At 36.3% G+C, this 24,831-nt stretch overlaps 3 protein-coding genes across 5 annotated transcripts in view; 2 read left to right on the top strand and 1 right to left on the bottom strand.

Annotated features, from left to right (window-relative positions):
* LOC311294941 (uncharacterized protein) overlaps positions 1-2,493 on the top strand; it is a 60,822-nt gene extending 58,329 nt beyond the window's left edge. For all 3 annotated transcript variants that reach the window (XR_014628147.1, XM_084416057.1, XM_084416056.1), the window contains one exon: positions 1,380-2,493. The gene's annotated coding sequence lies outside the window, so the exon portion shown is untranslated. The remainder of the gene's footprint in view (positions 1-1,379) is intronic.
* LOC311295589 (uncharacterized protein) lies at positions 2,480-6,196 on the bottom strand (the record flags this gene model as incomplete). The annotated part of the gene is made up of 4 exons (XM_084417054.1): positions 2,480-3,025; positions 3,731-4,066; positions 4,845-5,171; positions 6,181-6,196. 4 exons carry the CDS (start codon positions 6,194-6,196, stop codon positions 2,865-2,867), a joined length of 840 nt encoding a protein of 279 aa, XP_084273180.1. The 3' UTR covers positions 2,480-2,864.
* A 9,471-nt stretch (positions 6,197-15,667) lies between these two features.
* LOC311296230 (uncharacterized protein) lies at positions 15,668-19,605 on the top strand. The gene is made up of 8 exons (XM_084417905.1): positions 15,668-15,913; positions 16,033-16,094; positions 16,215-16,310; positions 17,178-17,329; positions 17,434-17,570; positions 17,676-17,769; positions 17,912-18,117; positions 18,788-19,605. Exons 3-8 carry the CDS (start codon positions 16,223-16,225, stop codon positions 18,819-18,821), a joined length of 711 nt encoding a protein of 236 aa, XP_084274031.1. The 5' UTR covers positions 15,668-15,913; positions 16,033-16,094; positions 16,215-16,222; the 3' UTR covers positions 18,822-19,605.
* Positions 19,606-24,831: the final 5,226 nt, after the last annotated feature.

The following is a 24,831-nucleotide window of genomic DNA, read 5'->3' as shown; positions in this document are numbered from 1 at the left end:
GATATAATCTCCAGTTCAAGCACCTTGTGTTGTGATTGATAGCCTATATTTAGGCTACATATGTATTTAATCCAGGAAATTGGTTAATGAAAAAAATATTAAAATTAAGATACAATTAATACAAAACGAAATTCGTTTTAAATAAAGGCTTTGTGCTTTCTGTTTTGAGGTCTCTGTGAAAGTTTGAAAGTCTTAGTGCCGCTATCAGAGCGCTCGCGTCCATGATGGAGAACTGTCAAGTAGCCTAATATTGTTTTTTCCTCATAAATGCAAACACGAAAAATAAAAGACAAAAGACTTTTTTTAAAAGACAAACCATACATTTTTGGAAAAACAATTGATGGATTTATAACGTTTTGGGGAAAAATGGATGGATTTATACCGTTTTGAAAATGTTTTTTTTTTACTTTGAATTGATCATCAACAATATTGTTGTTTGATTTAATAATCACTGTTGCAAGAAGTGCCTAGTTAAGTTTTTTTTTGTAAGTGGAAAAAGTAGGGGCTGCCACAGATTCTGTTTAGTTAGCTCCTTTATTGTTTTTTTCTATAGCCTACAATAATATAGGTCAAATGCAGCAAGTCAAAAGACCAACTGGACCTTCTTTGCCAGTTTGCACACATTTCTTTGAAGGATGGCAAAAATATCGCCTGAATATCGATATCTAGATATTGGAAAAAAAATATCGAGATATTCATTTTTGTCAATATCTCCCACCCCTACATGCAGAACACCATATAAGTTATGTACTGATGGTAATGGAAAAACATGTTTCAATGCAACCTGTTTTTAGCTTATATAACTAGCTCGTTAGCGAATCAAAAAATATATATTTTAAATTTAAACTTTACCAAAATCAATATGCTAGCTTGATAGTGAGTACTAAAATACATCTTATTTGTTTATATTCATAAGCAATTAGCATTAGATTTTTTTTTATTACATGTGATTCTGACTTGATGTCACTACATGCACTGCGCTCCTTCCTCTCTGCTCGTCTCAGGTAAATAATGCGTCTTCAGCTCAGCGGTCGGAGTCGCGCGTTCATGTGTTTTGGGGGCGTGGCTTTGGATGGAGCCCAGAAGGGAGGGGGTGGAATGAATGGAAATAATGAGCTGTCTTTAAAACAGTCGTGAGAGGTCTACAGACACTCGATTTTTATACTTTCTTTTTCAGAGTACTTACATTTTAATTATGTATTGATGTATAAATAAAATTTAAACAAATTTGGAAAATAAGTTTTTTAGACAATTCCTACCTACCCTACCTTTAATCAGCAACATAAACGTGCAGGAGAAACAGAATACTTGATACAAACAATACCAGACAAGGAACTATCCTAGTGATGGCCAATACTTGAACAAAATGTTCTTTTCAGCCAGTTCTAGGGAAGGAACCGTTCGAGCCATTAATTGAACTGACTCAAACCGGGTTGATGACGAATGGTTCAACCAACTGTCAAAGTTTGCCAAGGACTACCGAGGATTGATGAGTGAGTAGAGGAACTATGCAAGCCTGAGGCACATACTGGAAATATGCTATGACTAATTATGAACCACGCTCCCGTCTCGGACAATGCCGCCTCTTCAGTGTTCACGCGAAGGAACAGGCCTCCCTACAGCATCAGACTTCCGCAGCAGGCCCTCAGTAAGCCTCGCTGCAGATTCAGTCCCGGCCGGCCGGCCAGCTCAGTTTCACCCAGAACCATCCAATCCTATGTGACTGCATGGAGATGTTTCAAAGGATTCCACTTTGCATATAACATGCAGTTCCCCGATGTTTCTCTCCTTTCAATCATCTCATTCATCTCCCATATCAACAGCCTTGAACTTTACCAGTCTGTCCTGGCATGTATTCAATGGAGAAGCGGACGTAGCATGCATCTATGTTTCCTCTTTCTCCATCCAGCGAGCATTGGTCTAAAATATTTATTTGTTGTTTGTGACATACATTTTTGTAATATATTTCATATGATGGTTGCTTTTTTTCATGTTTAAATGACCCTTAGGTTCATTCCTCTGTTCTGTTCCAATTTTTTAGTCACTGTATGATTGTGTGTATGTGTTTTGTTTAGGTAAGCTATGGGTTCGTGATTTAGTTCATAAAACTTGTGCACAATAAATATTTGGTTCTGATTCTCTGCTTGTGGCAAAGTCAATTTAAAGGAACACTCCACCGTTTTTAGAAATAGGGCTTATTCACCTTCTTTCCTAAAGTTAGATAGGTGGGCAAATGCATTTTTGTCTCAGTGCATGCATTGTTTTAGTTTTTGTGTTTTGTTTTTTTGCTTTATACCAAACTTTGTACTGATTCATATTGAAGGTTGGTTGTTTGGTTAATTTCTTTTAACTATTTGAGTGAAATCCTTATGGAGAAAAAAAAAAAAAAAAAAAAAATATATTCAGGATTCTTGATCTCTTACACTGTATTTGCTCCCATGTGTTATGATGTGTACATTTACACTGTTTTATGAAATAAACTGTTAAATGCTGTAAATGTGTTTTTATTCAACCGTCATTCATTCTGAATCTGAATTCATAGTTTATTCTTATTATGACTCCCCTTTAGTTATAATATAGGCATATTTATGATCACAGCTGTATATCAGTTCGGTATCAGTTAAACTCTAGTGATTTATCAGTGTGACAAATATTTGTACATTTGTATTTGTGGAGTTGCTGCATGCATTTATGAAAGGAAATTAAAATGGGTTGATTTAAAGAATAAAATGAAATATTAAAGAATATTCAGTTTTAGCCTCAGATGGAGATAATAGGAAAGCAAAGCTTCGTTTTGCCATCACTAAACAATTAGACCACACATATTTTAATTACCATTAAAAATCCAATATATGCCACCATTTTTATGATATTTCTTCTGTTTTCTCCGTTTTACATCTTGAAGCTCTGCCTCTGTCGTCATTGACCAGGAGAACAACAGCAGCCGCAGAAGCCACGCCCATCAGCGCAGTAGCGACCAATCGCAGCACAGCCTTAACTGAATCACAACAGGGGGCGTGGCCTTCTGGAGAAAATAATGAAACAAATAAAATAAATTAAGATTTTCAACAAGCTGACTTAGATCGTGAATTAAAAAATCTAATTTTCTGCTCCACACAAGAAAAAAATTAAATAAAACAGTTTTAAAAACATGAGATGACATGAGCTCATTCATCATGTCTGGCATCTTAAGTTATAGCCTAAGTATCGATAAATCAACACATTAATGAATGAATGTGGCAGGTTTATGTCTGTAAATCCCACTGTCTTATCTAAGATAAATGATGAAAAGGCCTGATCTTACTGTTATATACTCTCATCTCATCAGCCATTTTGTTCTTATAGCTAAACTCAATAATCATGCTACTGAGAAAAATGCTATATAATTAACCCAAATTTAGCTAAAACAGAGTTCAACATTTCATTTTAAGTAAAAAGTATTATATATTTTGTGCAATTCCTTCAGAGATATTATATAAGGACAAACTTCAAACACATTGAACTTTCATGCCTTAGAGACCACCAGCTTGGGATTGTAAACCCCAAATTACAGTGTTATATTTTCATGTATTTGCATTTGTTCTTGAAAGATGTGGGATAGAGGTCCATCAAGTGTTTTTGAACTAAAGGCCAATCATCATAGTTTTAAAACAGGTAAGAACCCCATCTTAACATTAGTTTTACTAATAAAGAGTTGACAGAACAAGCATTCCTGTTATTCTCTACTCACCATAGACAGTAACAATGAATCTGTATTTGGTGTCTGTTGTTTTGCCTTTGATGAATACATTATATTCTCCAGAGTCTGTGGTTCTGGTGTTTGTGATGTTCAGAGATCCAGTTTGATGATCCAGCTTCAGTCTGTCTCTGAATCTCCCATCAGGAACATCATCGTATGTGTAGAAGCTTGTATCCCCAACATAAGCTATTTTAGTCCCTTGAGGTCCAAACATCCACGGTATTACATCATGTGTCTGTATTTTAGTAGGACTAGAGTTTAGAGTGACTGAATCTCCCTCCATCACTGACACTGAAACGATCTTCACTGCATCTGCATCAGCAAACACTGGAGAAAGACAGTTTCTCAGTCACACATTCAAGTTCTGGTAAAAAACTGTAGCCTATAAATCAATATTCAATGCCAATATTGCTTTCCATCTTGCATTATTCGTGACTAAGGCTATAAGATCGTGCAGTGTGAACTCGCATAAAGCCGCCATTTCATATACATTCTCAAGTAGGCTACGCGACTCATGGTGTTTCAGCATCTCACAAACAGGACATGAATACATTGACATTTCCAAAGATGCTCTGAGAGAACGCCTAATGAGCATTTTCAATTTTAATTTAAGCAATTTTACTTTTACTTAAGTACAATATTTTATTACTCTTTCTATCTCTGATGATCGGCTAAAATGCCACTATCTACATATAATGCTTCAGAATTGGATCTAAATATAATGCTATTAACAACACTTTTCACAATTAGTTAGCTGTAATAGTAAAAAACATGCTAAAAGTTTTTGAGAGAGTTCCAGATATTTCATAAGCAAAGCTGTCAGCCAATCACAGCAGTGGGTGTTTACACTGAAGTCTCACACAGACACATTTCTTCAAACAGAGCGTTCAATTTTTGATGTAAAAATCATACTAACATTATAAGTGCACCCCAGGCAACATTATAAAACAGTTCATGACTCCATTAAGTATTCTAAAACTTATGTAAATAGTTATTTTAAACCATATTACATTTTCATATTTTTTAAAGGAAATATGAGTAGTGCCCTTAAAATCAGTTTTACTAATAAATAGTATACAGAAGCACACCTGTAATTGTGACTCACCATATACAGTAACATTGAATATGATTGTGGCCTTTTCCCCGCTGCGACTGATGGTCACTTTATATTCTCCAGAGTCTGTGGTTCTGGTGTTTGTGATGGTCAGAGATCCAGTCTGATGATCCAGCTTCAGTCTGTCTCTGAATCTCCCATCAGGAACATCAGATGTTTTGAAGATTCCAGCATCTTTATCAATTTCAGCTATTTTAGTGTTTAAAGGTTCAAACCACCATCTTATCAGATCATGTGTCTGTATTTGAGTGACACCAGATTCTAGAGTGACTGAATCTCCCTCCTTCACTGAAAAGTTCTTCACTGCATCAGCAAACACTGGAGAACAGAGAGAGTTTCTCAGTCACACGTCGAAGTTCTTGTTAATGTTTAAATAAATATCTTAAAGGGATAGTTCACTTTGAAATTAAATTTTGGTATGTTTTAGCTTACCTGAAGGGCATCCAAGATGTAGGTGTCTTTTTTTCTGCAGTAGTTTCAATTTTGATATTTTTAGGTCAAACCGTTCTTGTCTGTTAGTCATATAATGCAGGTATATGGATACTGACTCAAAGAGCTTGCACAAAGTCCAAAATAAAACAGTTCCCCATCGTCCAAATTAAACAATTCCCCATCGTAAGTACACATTGATGGCCTAAGACACGAAACGAGCGGTTTGTGTGAGAAAACGAACAGTATTTATATAGTTTTTAGCTCTTATAACACAGCCGTGTCCAAATGATCTGAGGGCTCGGCGGGTATAGATATATACACTAGATGTCGCTTGGCTACGGTTTCGTTCCAATGAACTGCAGTAACCAAGGCGACATCTAGGGGAACTGTTTTATTTTGGACTTTGTGCAAGCTCTTTGAGTCAGTATCCATATACCTGCATTATATGACTAACAGACAAGAACGGTTTGACCTAAAAATATCAAAATTGAAACTACTGCGAAAAAAAAGACACCTACATCTTGGATGCCCTTCAGGTAAGCTAAAACATACCAAAATTTAATTTCAAAGTGAACTATCCCTTTAACATTGGTTTAATCAAGTTTTAACTTTAGCTTGTGAAATGATCACAGACATTTGTTTTGGATTTGATATTAAAGTGAGACTCTGACACTGCGGTCAAGTGAGATCCTTTCAAATAAAAGTGAGTATTTAAGCTGGTATACCTTTAGCATCGTCTCTTGTTGAACTTAAGCATCAGAAGTGAAATCAAGCCACAGGCAGCCGTTACAAGGCAAAATACGACAGCGGTGACAGATCTGTTTTGGGTACATAAAGCTCGGACATTCACGACATACATAAAGGATTGTGAGGATTTGCAAAAATATAGACCTACCCTCATCATCAGTCATGATCTTATATATGAACACCTTCTGTGTTTGATGCCCAAAAATCAATTTACTAAATCAAAACACAGATCTCTGAATTGTACCTTTTTCACTATAGGGGCAACGTTTCAAATCTCTAAAATTACAACAAACTAGTTCTTCTGCTGTTGTGCTTTTGTTAGTACATGTTTAATCTCTCACATTTATTGTATCAACACATGAGCTAACAGCCTTTTCAGTGTTCATCAAAACACAATAGAACGATCTTTCAGATCATCATTTATAATGATCAGTTATTATAGTAATCAAAGTAAGACACGTTTCACGGAATCTCTAGAGGTTCTGAATGAACAGTATTACAGTATACAGTCCTCTTACAAACACACATACTGTACATTACCTGATCAAACTGATATAAATCAAAGCAAGTTATCCTGCGTTATACATTAAGCTTTTGGAAAATAGAAAAGTACATTTTTGTTTAAAATTTTGCCTATTCTCTTCTCTGGTTTCTCTGGTCTCTGGTTTGAGAATCCCATTATTTATATTGCAGAACTTTGTTCCTTCAGATGGAAACAACCGAGGGACGTTTATAACACTAAGACTTCAGATTTCAATAATTACAGTAAGATGCCAGTAAAACTAAGCAAACACAGTGATATCTTAGTTTGATTCATGATTCTGGTACAATTGAAACTATAAAAAAATGTTTCGAACTCACCAACCAGATGCCAAAAACACAAACAGCAAAAAACGAATGAGCAAAACATTTTCTTCATCAGTTTAGAAAAGAGGAAATGTTTAAGAGTCGTGTAGAGAGTCAACTGATGTGAAAACTGCTTCAGTCTGTGTCAGTCTGTGTCTGTTGGGTTTTTTTTTTTGTTTTTTTCTCCTAAACCACAGTCTGTCATGTTTTTGTTGAGATGTGTGTCGTCGCATTGATGATATCAATATCGTTTATGACCACTCACACTATTGTTTGGACTACATTAATTTAGTAATCTCATTTACTACTCAATTTCTGCATAAACCAGAAACAGAATTGAATCTGATCTGCAGTCACAACAACAAATAAATACATGTATTTCATGACTTCACTGAAAATATTTTGTAAATGTTTACAGCACATGTTGGTTAAAGTATCTTGACTTAAAAGTTAACTGAACAGAAATCTGTCCTATCAAGAATGGATAAGTTGCAGTTCAGTTTTCTATTCAAAATAAATTAAGATGGATTCTTAAAGAAGTTCTCTAGACATTTCTCTAAAAACCTTGATGTTGATCAGTCCACTGTAATATGTCTATAAATGGAGGAAGTTCAGCACTGCTTCTGCTCTTATGATGAAATAGCGGCTAATGCTCAATGTTAAGAAGAATCTTCAGCTAAAGTGTTAGTGAAAGACTTAATCTCTGATGGAAAATCTGGTTATCTCTGAACTAAAACAGCAAGGAAGGACACCACAAAAGAAGCCGATGATATTCTGTGGATGGACGAAGCACGAGAGTAAATTAACTTTTACATTAAACAGAAAAAAAAATCACCTTCTGAAGTTGCCTATTTTAGCCAATATAATAATATTCCTGAAAGATTTTCATAGAAAAATGGTGCAATATTCCTCCTGGCCACTTTGTTACAAATACAGGAAACATTTGGTGTATAAGTTACTGCAGCCAGAGAAGGAACAAGCATTTACAAAATCATGCTCTGAAAAAAGTGTTTGTCTATTGTGGCTTGATCGTTGACTGTTTTTTCTTAGATTAGTCCCATACCTCTTTAGCATTTTAAAGACAAACATACTACATTTTGCTTCCTCAAGCTGTTTGTAACTATCATTAAACTGCCAGTTGCTCTTCATTTGCAGAAAGTTAAGCATATCTCAACTTTCTCACATCTCTGGACACGCTTACATCCTTTTGCTCATGTAAATCGACAGCTCTCCACTGAAATGAATGAGATCATGTTGCTTTGTTGCTGCGTGTCGCTGGCGGTGTGAGCGGGGCTGATGAGCACATTAGCTGTGTCTCAATTCAAAGGCTACATCCTGAAGTGTTATTGAAAGCAAATATTGTGCAAACATCCCTCCAGACATCACTTTTAACCACTACTGTATCAATCCCTGAGCAGGGCTCAAAGAACCGTCCATATCAACAGGGGCTCACGGTTTAGCTGGTTAGCATAGCCTTAAAAAAGACTGTAATTATAAACTTTTGCTGCCAAAAAGCATCTCTTTACATTAATGACTATATAAAAGCAGTAATGTTTCTTGGAGGCTTTTAATAGTGTCAGATAATCATGTGTTTTTCACAGTCTGCTGAAGGAAGTTTTAATATAGAGCATCAGTCACATGACATGATGATGGTGGTTAGCTTTTGTCATGATACACGCTAGCGGTTGCAACAAAGCTTAAGCTCTATGATAATAGAAAATGTTTTTAATTAAACCTTGTAAACCTTGTGCATACATACATTCTTAAAATTATTCACTTGTTTTTGTCATTGACAGACCAACATATGATATATAAAAAACAATTAAAAAAAAAAACAAGAATAGGGGAAACTAGAGCTGGAAATAACTTCTACTGAAACTTGCTTATCTGCAAGCTCACTGCATTAATATGCAAATCATGGAAATATAGAGAGATGCATATGCTGCTGAACATCAATCTTTTCTTTTCACATACCCATAGTATACTGTATGATGTACAGTATATCAATATTTCACATTCACAGATATCACAGAGAGTTTTTTGTCAGACATTAGCATTCACTGATTCTGTATTTACTTTATTTCACATTAAAACTGTTGCTATATGTATCAGTAAAAGTAATGGAAGGAAAAAAAAAATGCCATTAAGGACAAAAGCTTAGGCCGCGCCACAGGGGCCTTTAGTGCACTATCCCATCACCTCCTCAAAAAAACATTTTTATAAAGGCCATAATGACTATAATGTTATTATAAAATGTCAATGTTGAAAAATTTTAGTACAATGCAAATACATTAAAGAACCATACTGAGCAGTAATGTGTTTCATGGAGCGGAAGATATGATGACTAGTTGCCTATAAGTATTGTAATGATGCAAAAAGTCCAACTTCAGAGGCATGTTATCAAACCTTTATTGGAATGTAAATGTACATCCAAGCTTAGATGCAGGAATCTGAGGGCAACGTTTTTTTGACAAGCCGGAATGAAAACAAGGCGAAATGAAAGAGGAGTAACGAGGCTATTTTTAAAATGTAAGGAGTAGAAGTAAAAAGTTGGCTGAAGAATAATTACTCCAGTAAAGTACAGATACCCAAAATTTCTACTTAAGTAAGGTAACAAATTATTTGTACTTTGTTACTTGACACCTTTGCTCATGCACACACTCTCTATCCAACAGATGAAACTACATTCATATTCCACGAAAATGAGGCCTGTAGAATACAATACTGTAAAAATACATTAAAAATGTCATGAAATTAAATGTACTGTCATTCTGCAAATTGTATTGCTTAAAGTGCCCTATTATGCTATTTTAAAGGTTTCTATATTGTTTTGTTTTGGAGTCTCCTACAATAGATTCACAAGCATCCAATGTCAAAAAACACAGGAACATTGAACATTACATAATTTCTCAAAGAGGCTGAAAACTGTTCATTCATTCTCTCTAAACCCAGTCTGTTGTGGTTGGTCTACTCTGCTCTGATTGGTCAGATGGTTCAGTCTGTTGTGATTGGTCAGGTCTACTCTGCTCTGATTGGTCAGAGGGCTCAGTCTGTTGTGATTGGTCTACTCTGCTCTGATTGGTCAGATGGTTCAGTCTGTTGTGAATGGTTTACTCTGCTCTGATTGGTCAGATGGTTCAGTCTGTTGTGAATGGTTTACTCTGCTCTGATTGGTCAGATGGCCCAGTCTGTTGTGAATGGTTTACTCTGCTCTGATTGGTCAGATGGCCCAGTCTGTTGTGATTGGTCTACTCTGCTTAAGTTTTAAATTAAATTTATCTACTAAATTAAAGGCACAATATGTATTTTTTTTGCTTTAAAAATATAAAAAAATCACTATATCTATGTTATATATTTTTTAAAGTTGTGTATTTACATTATCCCGACAGTTCCAATTAACTTCTAAATCCAGAGAAATTAATATTTTAATTCGAAGACACGGACCGTGTCTTTATTTCCGTTTTGTCGCAGTCAATGGCGTCATATCCGCGTTGTCCCTGGTTTCCGCCTATGGTTTCCGCTCGTACTGCCATGGTAACAAGAGCTCTGAGCAGAGCCCTCTGATCAAAGAGTATAGAAGTACCAAGAGGCGAAACTCAATAGAACGTTCCATTGCAACAAACTCAACCATGCGCAGAGCTGCAGCTCCGCCATCTTGGACTGAACGCAACACAGCTGTCATAGAATTGAACGATACCGGTTCAAATTCAAAAGCGGTTAAAATGCACTAAAAAGTAGTTTCTAGTTTTTAATATCTCTAGAGCAGACATCCCATGTCTCCCGGAAGATCCGGGAGTCTCCCGCATATTGATAGCGGCTTCCTGATGCCCGCAAATTAGCTAAAATCACCTGGAATCTAGAGCGAGCGAGCAAGAGCGCGCAGCTCCAAACCGTGGAACGTTAGAGCACGGCAGAAAGGGTGAGGGAGCGAGATATCAACATATCAACCTAAAATGTGGAACACAACTTGTTCAGATTTTTTTGCTTTCATTTTCTTGCAGTTCTAGAGTAAAATATATTTTGTTATATATATATATATTTTATATAAAATATAAATAATTATATTTTTAAATTTGTACATTTTAATAAACTCAAACTTATATAACTTTTTTCTGTTTCACTTTCATAATTTATTTCACTTCAACAATAATCTGACAAATTAAAACAAGACCAACCATAGGTCTAAATTCCAAAGCATTCTTGAATTACAACCATTTAAGTTTGGATAGTGATTTTCATGTTTATGCGAAAAAAAAGGTGTCAGTTAAAGGGTTAATTTAGTGATAACAATGAATTAATAAAGCGGTCATTTGCCAGGTTAGATGTTCATATATCTCTGAAAGTATGCGATTTAAAAAGCCATTTCGAGTCTTGACCATTTCGACCAAATACATAACATTAGCAAACTGTTACTGCGGTTATGGGATAGCTTACATTAACGTTACAGCACCTGTTATCGTTGACGTTAGCTCACTTTAAAGTTAATAAAACCTTTTCTACTTTACCTCTCTGGATCTTTGGGGAATCTATGAAATGCTAGTTGATTGGTTGTACACTGGTAGTTGTTGCAGCTGATGGCAGAACACTGTTTTCTTTGTTTCCCATTATTTCCAGACATAATGTTAATGCTGTACAGTAGTTGTGCTAACGGTAAAGCCGTTGGTTCAGTCCAAAATGGCGGCCGCGCTACCGAAGCGCCACCTAGTGGCTGTTGTCAAAACTGCAACGGAGTTTCGCCTCTTGTTACTTCTTGTTACGAAACAATGTTGTTTCGTTCAAACATTATGGACCATGGCAAGCAGACTTTGGATAAAAAAGGATAACTAAAACGAGAATCAATATCAGCGCGGTGTTTTCGAGATGCCGAGAGCTCCAATAGACAGTTTATAAACGAGAGCTCCACGTCCGAGACTTCGACCGCTTCTACATACGATCCGTTGCTCGTATGTGTGTATTCTGGCTCAAAACACTCAGGCATGACGGCGTAACGTTACGATTATAATGTTAGACTTAAAAATGTCAGACGTTAGCTTCAGTAAAGTTAGCTTCATTCATTGCGAGAAAAGGTATGACGTCGCATGTGCGCCTTCTGGGTTTGTAGTCTTTATAATTACGTATTTTCACAGTCTTATACCTCAGCAGTTTTACATCAAGCTGCGACTCTCTTGACTTTAAAATGCATATTTTAAATTGACAAACATCATATGTGTAAATCAGGGCACAATTCAAACGAGATCAAAATATTTGTTGTCTCTCGCCATTGCCTACCATACAATATTTTTCCGAACTAAGGTCCCATGGTGGTCGACCGGAAGGGGAGGGACTTAGGCTCTCTATAGGCACGATGCCAATTCATCTGTGCTATCTCATAACATATGTCGATCTACAGTTGTTACATCCTTGTGTTGCATGTGCGTGTTTTTCTTTGTTTCTCTTTGTTTCTCTCCCCGCATTTCTTGTTTACTTTCACTTTCGTAGGTACCCGATTGGTCCAATAGTCTGACAATCTTCATCAGACGCTGACGTCTATCTATCGCCGATGGGAAAAGACCACCTAAGATAAAAGAGCACGCCAGACCTCTCTGTAGAGACACTGCTTTTTGTCGATGTCTGTTATTTTCCCACATTATCCTGCTGTTTATTGTTGTAAACCCTTTTGTTTGTGTTGCTTGACTTGAGTACATGTTAAAATCAATTTTTGAATTCGTTTCTTCCCCTTTGTAACATAGTTTGTACAGTGTTCACACTGTATGTTACTAGGCCTGGAAGAGGCAGACAGGTAAAATGTCACGTGACATACACTGCAACACGTAAGGGTTTCAATTTGTGTTAGTTCATTAGGTTAGGGGTGAGTGCCACTGCCACCCCATGTACTTTCGGTTTTGGAGTAGTCAGTGAAAATCAGTTAGGGCGTCACGGATGCTGAAGACTTCTTTCTTTTCTTTCTTAATTTTTCTAAGTTAGGTTTAGAGGTTATTTAAAAGTTAGACTATGTTTGGTTTTGTTATTTTCTTTTCTTTGGCGCTGCCCGTGTCCCCTCTTCCTCCTTGTAGTATTGTTGATCCTACAAAATCATGTAAATAACCACTGTACATATATTTATATTCTTTGTGGGTGTTTTTGATTCACTCTTACCTATATAACCTTTTTGTACTGAATAAATGTATCAGTTTATTGCACGGTATTCCTATGGACTTGTGATTCGTTGTACAGCACACCACTCCTATTTATTTCTTTTTAAATGTTAGACCCCTGTACCCCCTAGACTCTCGGGGGTTGTAACAACAGTGTTCATAGATAATGTTTATAATGTTAAAATAATTCATGTTGATAAATAATAACAGTTAAACGATGGATATAATTGTGAGTCACATAAGTATTATGCTTGTCAATACGACATTATATCTTGTGTTCATGCATTATTATGTTCATGTATGAGGGGAGGTGTCAATAGTTTGTATATTAATGCTATGATAATGTGGCATATGTAAGACTGCTGACGTATAATGTGTAATAGTGTTGTTGTTATTAGAGTGCTGCTCTTTGTCTGTTACAGGGAAACCACATCAAAACACCAGCACAATTCGTATGTTACACTACCATCAGATCAAGACTTGGCACAAACTCATTTAAGCAATGACATTACTCCATTTCTTTGACCATATGTGCCTCTTGTTCCCACATCTCAATGATTGCTTGCTCGCTTGACACTATTCCAAGGACTCACACCAACTATTATCTCCTCGGAACTCTTTAAACCCCCTGGATTTCCCCTGAGGAGGCCCAAATGACTCACTGTCACCCATAACGTACCTAAAGCCCATTGCAGTCCACACAAGCCTCCTTCTACGTCCCTGCAAGTTCTTTATTAAGGTGTATGTTAGTGGTTGGCTCCCCCTTCTGATGTTCATCTTCACATACTTGACATAATAAACCAGTTCAAGTTGATTTCTTACATCTCTGTCATGTTCTGACTGACACACCTACACTGCTAAACACACCTGAAACCAGCCCTTATCATCTTTCAAGGTAGCCTTTGCTACAACTTATCAACAAAGCAACAGCAGGTTTAGGAACTTCAGTGTTTCTGTCACTGGTGAGTATCATTTAATCATTCAGTGTCTTGACCAATTTTAAAATGCAGTGAAACTTTTACATCGACCCAATAAATGTATTCATTGAGTCTGTTTGAAAAAAGTGAGTTTTGACTCAATATTAAAATATAATCGTCTCTATCACTTCCACTGCCACATCAGAGTGACACAATTGTCACAACAATCTCCTGCTTTTATTTCATGAGTTTGTAAAAGTTCAGACTGTCAGATTCACTCTGATGTCTGTCTGTCTTCCTCTGTTCCAGGTTCAGGTCCATCTTCAGCTGTAGCAGGATTAAGTGTTGCTGTTCTTCTTCTTCTTCTGGCTTCTGGTGTTGGTGTGAATAACTGTCACTGCAGGAGCTCCAGAAAGAGAAAGTATCACCTACTGATACTATAGTGAGAGAAAAACTATCACCTTTATTGTGCCAAATTTCTGTTTATTTATGTGTGACTTTTCCATAGCAGCCAATAAGAAAAACAAGTTGAACGATCTTCTGTGGAAAGTACATGGATGAGGTAAGATACCAAACCGAACTCTGAACTGTGTTTGTGTGTGATGTGGCTTCATTCTGGTCATTTATTTATACAACAAAGAAACCGTTACGCAGATCTCCGAAATGCTTGATTCTGATTGGTCAGTCTCAACATTTACTAATTTATTTTTAATAGAGTTAAAAATGCGTGCTAGTTTTTTTCTTCACGGAAGCTTTCCGTTTAAAGAGCTAATAAAATATTTGGTCACATTTTAGATTAGGGTCTAATTCTCATTTTTAACTAATATTAACTACAAATTCACCTCAATAAACTCCTAATCACTGCTTATTAATAGTTATTAAGGTAGTTGTTAAGTTTAGGTATTGGTAAGTATTAAGGGATGTAGAATAAGGTCATGCAGAATAAGGCATTAATATGTGTTTTATAAATACTAATAATAACAGCCAATATCCTAGTAATATGCATACTAATAAGCAACTTTAATAGTGACAATTGGACCCTAAACTAAAGTGCTATTCAAATCAGTATTTTGTATCCATTTTTTAACTTATGTGGCAAGTACTGTAGCTAAGCAGAATAATGTACCCCTAAAAAAAATAATAATAATAATAAAAACCTTCAGGGTGACACAAGATCGTCCGATCACACTGTCTTGACATCATTCTGCAATTAATAACCTGGACGTATATTATCTATTATTATGACCGCCGCTAGCGTAGCTAGCGAAAGCGGTCATATAGGGATTGTCAAAGGTATAGGGATTGTTTTTCGTCAACGATACCAGGGACACCGAAACACCGGGGAACATGAAATTTGGTGGGCATGTAGCCCCAAAAAATGCAGTTTTTCCTAAATAACTACCTGAACCGTGGCACCGAGGATGAAGACATTTTTATGGTATGTTGGTCTACTAGACTTTTACGGAAAAATTTCGTTTGGTCCCCGGGGGCCACTTCCCCCCCTGCGCTGGGGCCCCCGTAAATTTTTCGTCAACGATACCAGGGACACCGAAACACCGGGGAACATGAAATTTGGTGGGCATGTAGCCCCACTAGACTTCTACGGAAAAATTTCGTTTGGTCCCGGGGGCCACTATGCCCCCCCCCCCCCCTCCCTCCCCCCCGCGCTGGGCCCCCCCAAAACCAAAAAATGCAGTTTTTCCTAAATAACTACCTGAACCGTGGCACCGAGCACAGCAAAATATCCAGTGTAGTTTAGAGTTGTTTTTATGGTGTTAATTTTTCAGAGTTAAAAAGTGTTGATTCTGGTGTTGATTTGAATGGCATCAACACTTGCAGAGTAAATCAGTGGTCAGAGTCAGCGTCATTACAGCGAGTTGACATAATTTACACTGGTGATGAGTTGATCCAATTTCCGGTCCTTGCACATTATTTCCTTTTTGTTTAATGGCGGACGACCACGAGGAGAGGAGCGTTCAAACAGGTATAATAGTTTATAACCAGTTTATTTTTTACCAATTTTCATGTTTAGTTTACATTTCTCACCATTCAGAATAATATTACGTTTTTAAACATTGCCTGAGTAACGTTATTTCCTTTCAGATAACACGACAGACCACCGATTGGATCTCGAGGCCGTTTTGATTGTTCGTTGGCAAACTGAGGTAAGAGTTGCATAGTTTATGTTAGTTATGTTAGTTAACATTTGTAGGGTGACAACAGTGGCTCGCTTGAACTGCTTTAATATTAACAATGTCATAATCTGCATCTTTCTTGACCAACAGCTTTCATCATGCTGGTAAAAGCTCAGTACCATCAAGGAGTAAAGAAATTTGTGAAATTGCTCAGTGATTGTACATTACAAGATTTTCTCAATGAAGGTAAGTTAAGAAGCTTGTGCTACTTAGAAATGTACTTAACGTTAGTCATATAGAAATATGCTTGAGGTATATTAACACTTTACAACAAGGTCTCATTTGTTAACATTAATGTGTTAACTAACATTAATTAACTTTAGTATTAGTTAATAAAAGTAGAACTGTTTGTTTGTTCATTTTAGTTCATAGTGCATTCATGTTAACAGATACAATTTTTGATTTTTATAATGTATTAGCAAATGTTGAGATTAAAATTAACAAATGCTGTAGAAGTATTGTTCATTCTTAGTGCGTTATTTTTTTCATGCTATTGTTAAAATTACTTTTCAGTTAAGAGCATGAGAATGAGAACTTACAAGGGTGTATAGTTATTTTTACTATTTTATTTTAAAGTGTTAGTTCACCCAAAAAATTAAAATGTCAGTAATTATTCACCCTCATGTCGTTCCAAACCCGTAAGACCTTCGTTAATCTTCAGAACACAAATGAAGACATTTTTGATGAAATCCAAGAGCTTTCTGAACCATCCATGGGCAGCAATGTAATTACCACCAAGGCCCAGATAGTAAAGTCGCTATCCACATAGTAAAGGACAGCGCAGCACTAGGCCTTGAATTTGCAGTGATGTTGCTGCCTATGAATGGTTCAGAAAGCTCTGATTTCATCAAGATATCTCAATCTGTCTTTATGGGTTTGGAAGTAATGAGGGTGATTAATGACATCATTTTTAGTTTTGTTAAACTAACCCTTTAATTTGATTTGTGATGGAAAATTCTTGCTTTAGAAGTAAAAAACATTTAGACAAAGCCGTGTTTGATTGAATGCCTTCAGAGAAAACATTAAAATGGTGTTTTGCTTTTCTCTGTCAAGAGTTTTCACCCATAAGATCCTCAACTCCCAGCACATGCACTGACACTCTTTCACACTCTTCAACTGACCATGAAGAGTTGGAGAGAGCAATGCAAAATCAAACAGCAATGGTCAGCAACAGTTTTAACATGGACGCTGTAAAAGCAAAACGGGTATGTATGCATGTTTTTCATTATGGTTAACTTGTCCATATAATAATTTTCACCATTTAAGTAGTCTTCATGTGTTCATCTGTATTGTGGTCATGTTTAATCAGACTGTCCAAGATGCACTGGGAAAAAAATCTGGTGGTGAGGAAGTGCTTGACGAATACCAGACAACTAAACATTTAAAGCATCACACCAGACGTCAGCTTGTTAAAGTTGTTGATTGTCACATGACAGAGATTCATGGGTAAGACTTCAATGCACAGATGCAAGAAATACACACAGATGTGTCACTTGATGTAGACAAAGTTAAGTTACCATTAACCATATATATATTTTTTTTATATTGCAGGAGGATCCCCACCCGTAAACAGTGGGAAACTTATGCTTTGGGCATTATTTCTCTCTTCCCTAACCAGAGAGACCCGTTTTCAACAAAGGGCTATGTAAGAATCTTTTGTATAGGTGTATTTGAAACAATCATGAAGTTATATACTCCTTTTTTGTGGCATGTAATAACAGTTTCTATTATCTATTTATGTAATGACTATTCAGATTTTGCAAAAAGTGTTCTCGTCTTTTTCACAGGAGCATTTCTACGATGCGGAAAAGGGTTCATCTCCTGGTGCCTTAACTTGTTCAAGGAAGATCCCAAAACGTGTTTGCTTGGAGTCGCTGTCCCATTTCACTCATCTGTCCTGCTGCTGTTGTATCTCCTGCCACCGCCTCCAGAGAGAAAGACGACTAAGATCAGTCCAACAGAGGCTATTGACAGACTTGTGCATTTCCATAAGGTAAACTCACATTACTGTTGCAAAGTCATTGTTAATATTTAAATTAAGATTTGGGTTATAAACCCTAAAATGCAGTGGTTTTCATTCATGGTCATTGGGACTGAACCCTCTGCACATTTTGTCTCTCTGACCTGACACACTTAAGGATAGTTTGCTCAAAAAATTCTCCCCTCGCTTTGTACTGCTGAACACAAAGGAAGGTATTTTAAAGAAAGTTTGTAAATGGGCCGCTTTGGGCAGCCATTGACTCTAATAGTATTTTTTTTTTCCTACTATGGAAGTCAATGGCTGCCCAAAGCGGCCCATTTATTCAGGTTTGGTACAACCTGAGTGTGTGTAAATGACAGGATTTTTGAGTGAACTAACCCTTTAGTTTAGTTAATGGAGCTCTTACATAATGAGGTGAAGATCAAAAACAGGTTTGTTGAATAAGGGATTACTTTTTATGACATTACCTTTCACTGTAATACACAAAGCATGATACCAACTGGTTTTGTCAGGCACATATAAGGTTAAGGTTTGTCATATAGTTTTTTTTGTTTTGTTTTTAATTGATTTTAATTCTATTATTTGTTCATTTGAATGTGATCAAGTTAAGAGCACCAGGTTTAATGCATTTATCATTTCACCTTGTAATTCGTTTTTTTTCTTGTTTAATATTTTTTTTCAGTCCTGCACCAGTATTGAAGGCCATCTCAGTGTGAGGGAGTGCCACCAGCCATATACTTGGATCAGGAAGGATCAAAGGGCAGGATCGACCACTTTTACGTCATTGTGGACAAGTGCCTTATCCCTTGCTCTGAAACCAACTTCTTGAGTGCCTTTGAACTTTTGAAAGTTCACTGTCTTCAACTTGTCCTACGCGGAAGCCCTGGTCAACTTTACCTTCCTGCAGACCACACATTATGGTGCATTATCCAGCCTGTGTTCGCAAAATTGAACCGTAAGTGCAAGTTTCGAGCGAGTTTTTAAGAATACACTGACAGATTTGGGAATGTTTTTGAAATTCTTTAGTCATCAGTTGTCAATCTTTGGGAAACAACATCATTGAGTCAAGTTGAGTGTGGACCAATGAAAACATTTGTTGGAATGCAGTTGACAATGGTGAAAAGTTGGCAGGAACAGAATCCCAAACAGACAAGCATTCATTTCATGGACTGGGTCCAAATAGATGGGACAGAATATAGACAAGACCTCAATGCAATGTGAGAATGAAATTCCTGTTTTCAGTCAGATTCTGAAGTTACTTTTCATTGGCAGCACTGTCTATTTTATTGTCGATAAACTTTTCACAAAACATTTTTCAGAACGTCATGCATTTAAAGTACAGAGATATTGTGAGTTGGGTGAACTTGTAAAAGCCAACAGCTTTGAAGTTCTACAGGCCTTTTGATCTGCAGTGTATATGGGTCAGATGATGGTGAAAATGTTGTACTTTTGTGTTGGTATAATTGTTACATCTGTGTTGAAAATAAAATTTCAAACTGATACAGCCTGTTGACTTATTTAATTGAAGGCACAGATTTTTAGTGAAATTGAATGACCTTAATCAGGGTTTTGAATGAACACTGTATTAGTGTGGAAATAAATCTATTGGTGTTAAGATATTGAGACACCTAGTGTAGTTTCCACACTATCTTGGTGTAAATGAGGTAGGGGAACACTAATGGTGTTAACGGTGAACACTTACAGTGTTGTTTTTACACTAAGCAAGTGTAAAAAAAGTAACACTATTTAAAGTGTTAGTTTAACTCTATTTAGTGTGGACCTATATAAACCCCGAAAAAGTGTTAATTTTCTCACTATGAGTGTTAATTTAACACTTTCAAATTTGCTGTGAGGATGAAGAAATTTTTATGGTATGTTGCTCTTAAGGGCCCACATCAACCTAGCCCATAATCACTCATTTGTGATTTGCGCCCCTCCCATAAAAAATGAAAATGCAATATTATTCTGCTTTAATCGCCCCTATCTTCAGTGGAGATGTTCAGAACTGCACCATATTTCATGTGTATGATTAACTTGACATCCTCTGGGGGTATCCTCTGCTAAGTTTCGTAGAATTTCATCCATGGGGGGGTATAAAATAAATTCATTTATGTGCACATTTAGTGACTGTACACTCATCGGCCTGTAGATGGTGCTGTTGAGCGAAGTGTTGCTGGTTTAGGATGATACTGTCACACACACACATGCAGGAATACAAACAAACGCAAGCATGCACACACACTGACATCCACACGCACAGACACACACCCATACACACACATACAAATCCACATGCACAGACACACACACACAAACACACACACGCACACATGTACGCACACATACATACACGCACAGACACACACACACACAGACATACACATACACAAACACACACACACACACACACACACACACATGCACATACTACTACTTTTTTTAGGTATATACATAAACACGCAATACAGCCAAATTACTCCACGTCATTTATTTTTGTGGAAAGCCAGTGCAGGCCTGAGCGGCGGTCATATTTTGTACCGCGATGCGGTACATCTAGTTTCTACAACAATGGTGCAAATGTGATGGAACAATGCTTTCTCTTGTTACATTCTGTAATTGGATGTTTTCTCACAGATGGAGAAAGAGGGAGATCACGTGACTTGTGAAGATCCCTACAAGATCAACACGTATCTACTGCAGGATTATTCACATTGACGTAAATCAGCACTTGTGCTTTTATAATGCTCTAAATTTTCTTAATGTTTGAACTGTTTAACATGATAAATGCTTTGTTGGTAACATTGATTAATGAATGCCTGTATGCAAAGCAACAAATAAGAAACATCAAAAGCAGTAATATATAAGTTATAACAACTGGAGTTATAATAAGTGCCTTTGGCTGTGGATTAATTAGTCCTTGTGGAAGAGGTTTGTCCTCCACTGTTTCTTGTGATGTTTCTAAGATTGTGAATCTTCTGGAAAGTGACTTTGTGCCTCATCATGATAGATACCACTAGGTGGTGCTCATTCAGAGTTTATTTTTGAAGTGCAAAAATGGAATTTGCTTTTCCTTGTTTTAATTTTGTTCTTTATTTCTATTTAAATCCTTCTTGTAGCATTCAGCCGTCTTGCTAAAATTATGCAACAAAAATCGTTGCGTGATATGTTTAACACACAAACACTTAATTCATCTCACTGATGTACATGAATTGACTAGTTGTACCATCAAAACAAAGACACAGTCACTTTTCTGAACTATTACTTTCATCAGCAAAGAGTAGGGGTGTAACCCCGGTGTCCTGGCCACATTCCACCATTGGCCCTTACAATCATGGCCTCCTAATAATCCCCTTACATTGAATTGGCTCTATCACTCTCTCTCCTCTCTCCACCTATATCTGGTGTGTGGTGAGCGCACTGGCGCCGTTGTACTGTGGCTGCCGTCGCATCATCCAAGTGGATGCTGCACACTGGCGGTGAGTGAGTAAAGATCCCCTGATATGATTGTAAAGCGCTTTGGGTGTACAGTAGTACATATGAAAGCGCTATATAAATGCCCCATTCTATTCTATTCTATTCTATTCTATTCTATTCTATTCTATTCTATTCTATTCTATTATTACTTTCATCAGGCCTCTACTGTTTATCATTCTCATTTATTTTGTAAAATTTGTTACATTGGAGAAATGTTTTTTTTTTTTTTTTTTTTTTGCACATATAGAATTATTATTTGTAAAGTGGGAGATTGATTTCTGCGCTGAATAGGATTGCATATAATTTCGTTGTGCTCTTTTGTATAATGACAAATAAAGATTATGATGGGATGTAGAAAAGACTGTCAAGGCTTTGTTAATAAAACATCATTACATTTTAAATATCCATTGTATTCAACTACTTTGAAATTGAGAACATTTTATCAATCGACTGAGACATTTAAAATGATACTAAACATGAAAAGGAAAAAAACAAATAGATTCACAAGATACATCATATGTGGTATATAGGCATTCTTAGTGAACTTGAATCAGGGGGAAAGGAGAGGGATTTGGTAGATGGGAGAGAAATTTGGACAAGGCAGTGTCCTATGTTTTTTCTTTGAGATATTCCCTCCAGATTAGCTTGGCGCAAACCAACCGCATGCTTCCACAGACTTGAGGAATGAATGGTGACATATGCTACCATGTGTTGTCTACTACAAACTATGCTTGTAAGCAGTCTAAAAAATAAAAAAATAAAAAAACACTGCGCCCTGGTGTTTGTGCAGGCAGTGCTGCACTTCTGATTTGTTGTTCACAGTACTGGAAGTGGTTCAAGCGAACCGGCAGTGCTCATTGACTGACGGTACTCTTATCTGTCCTTTTCAGAGATATAGGGGAGAGCGGGGCACAACCTAACGCTTTTTGACTTTCTCAGTTTGTGTAAATCTACTTATGGTTCAAAGTATTTATTTTTTCCCACATTAATTTCCCACATGTCTAGTACAATTATGTGTTTTTGTTTTATTAATACAGTATATACTTTTTTCTTGATATACCCCGAAAGAATGGAAGTGAAATGTGACAACATGCCCCATAGGTGGGGTACATTGTAACATGTTTGGGGCACATTGTAACATAACATATGACAGCTTAAAATGTTATCTGATCTAATAAAAAAAATATACAAAACAAACTAAAATATTTTCTAAATAAACTACAATTAAAAAACTTTTTCATATAAAATAATGGCAATTTTTAATAATTAAATAGAAACTCATTTTTGAGTTTTGACTACGAACACATGAAAACACAGCTATACAACATAATTCAAAACAAATAAATAATTAGTAATTTCTGGACATTGACTCTCAGTCTTTATTCACCTTTTTCTCACGTTTTCTCAATAAAATTAATAAAAGTATAGAATATAATAGCATATTTCTAATAGGGGCACATTGTAACGCAGTGTTACAACATGCCCCCGCCTGCACAACTGGGATTTAAACCCCGCTAGTGTCTTCTGCTAGTTAGCGAAGCATTAAAGAACTATCTCAACTGTTAAATAACATCTTGGAGATTAAAATAATATTAGATTTGTCTTATTTTAAATAAACACAAAAAATAGAGATGAAAAATTAACTTAAGTAAGAAATTTACTTTTGCTATGGTTTAATATGGATATCTTCCAAAAAAAAATTATAATTTTGGCGGATTTTTTTTTCTATATAGTGTTGATATGGCAACTAGTAAATAAACAAAGTTCCGTCATCCAAGCATGTGCGGAAGTATTTAAAACAAGAGTGTTACAACTAACCCCGCGTTAGGTTGTGCCCCGCGCTCCCCTACTAAAACTGAAACCATTGATTCACTTGCCTCTCGCATGCTGGGTCTGTCTTGCACATATAGTTTTATATATTTATATAAAGAGCAATGTAGTGCAACGTTATTACATTGCTCAACAAGGCAACACAAGTATTCTTTCTGGCCAACGTGATCTCATGAGAATACGTGTGTATTTTTACGTAAAGTGTAATTCTACCATACGTACATTTACTTACGTTTTATACATACAGAAACGTATAATACTGACGTATTTACAGCTCTAAAACGTAAAATATTTACGTATAAACAGCAAAAAAACGTAAATTATTTACGTATGAACAACTCTACCGACGTACATATTTGTACGTATTCGTATTTATGCATATTAAAATCGTGGCATTAATGTTTTGACTCTTTTGCATTCAAATGTCTTATCAATTACGTTTTCAGTCGCATTTATTATTATTAAATGCAGTTTACTCAAGAAATAGGCTAATAACCATTCGCTCTGTTCGTGCCTTCTGCTGCAAACTCGTTTCGGAGGATTAGCTTACATGCAGTTACACAAGAATACACGTTAGAACCTTAAAAATACCTTATTTAATCGTTTAACCATTTTGTAATATTTAGTTTATTTACAGTGAGACACAAAATGCGTTTTCTCCAATAGAACAATAATACACCAAAACCCAACATAAATTCACAAAAGACATAAATTTTATTAGCTTGATAATCCAAATCTTTAGAATCCATACGTTTGCAAGAAAGAGATCCAAATTCAGCCCTTTATCCAGTGAGTGATATCTTCATCTCCATTTCACAGGCTATCAGCAGCGCAGTCCGTAACCGTCAAATTCCGCGTTCGTGATGAATTCAAATTCAAAAATTGCGCCCTCAAGAAGCGTTACGACATGTTTTACGGCAGTGATATCAAACGCTCATTGGCTCTCGCCACAGATTGCGACATGCCGTATTTCAGTCGGTAAACTACATTTGAAATGGAGAAGCGCGCGCGCCTGCCCTTCACACAGAGCGAAGCGGGATTAACATTTTCTTGGATTAATAACTTAAATTCTGCTCTGTACCTCATTCAAAACTATTATACTGAAAGAGAGGACTGTGTCTGCAACACATCGTCATGTGAACGACTTTTGGTACCGGTTTTGACATGTTCGCAATAAATAAATTATTGTGATTACACGTATGTTGTAATTTTTCTTCATAATTGTAGCCTATGTAGTTTTTAAGAAATTGTTATGGGTAGGTTTAGGGGTAGGAGTGGGATTAGCTGCTAAAAAATCTTTTAATGCTATATTGTTAATAAAATTGCCATTTCCCACACATCTCTGTTCGTTTTGTCCTTTTTATATTCTGTATAAAATGGGTAACGTTATGTTTAGGTTTGGGAGTGGGGTTAAGGGATCTT

The sequence above is a fragment of the Rutilus rutilus genome, assembly GCF_951802725.1.
Source record: "Rutilus rutilus genome assembly, chromosome: 8".
Taxonomy (NCBI): Eukaryota; Metazoa; Chordata; class Actinopteri; order Cypriniformes; family Leuciscidae; genus Rutilus; species Rutilus rutilus.
The sequence above is the reverse complement of the archived record's forward strand: the minus strand, read 5'-3'. Positions and strand labels throughout refer to the sequence as shown.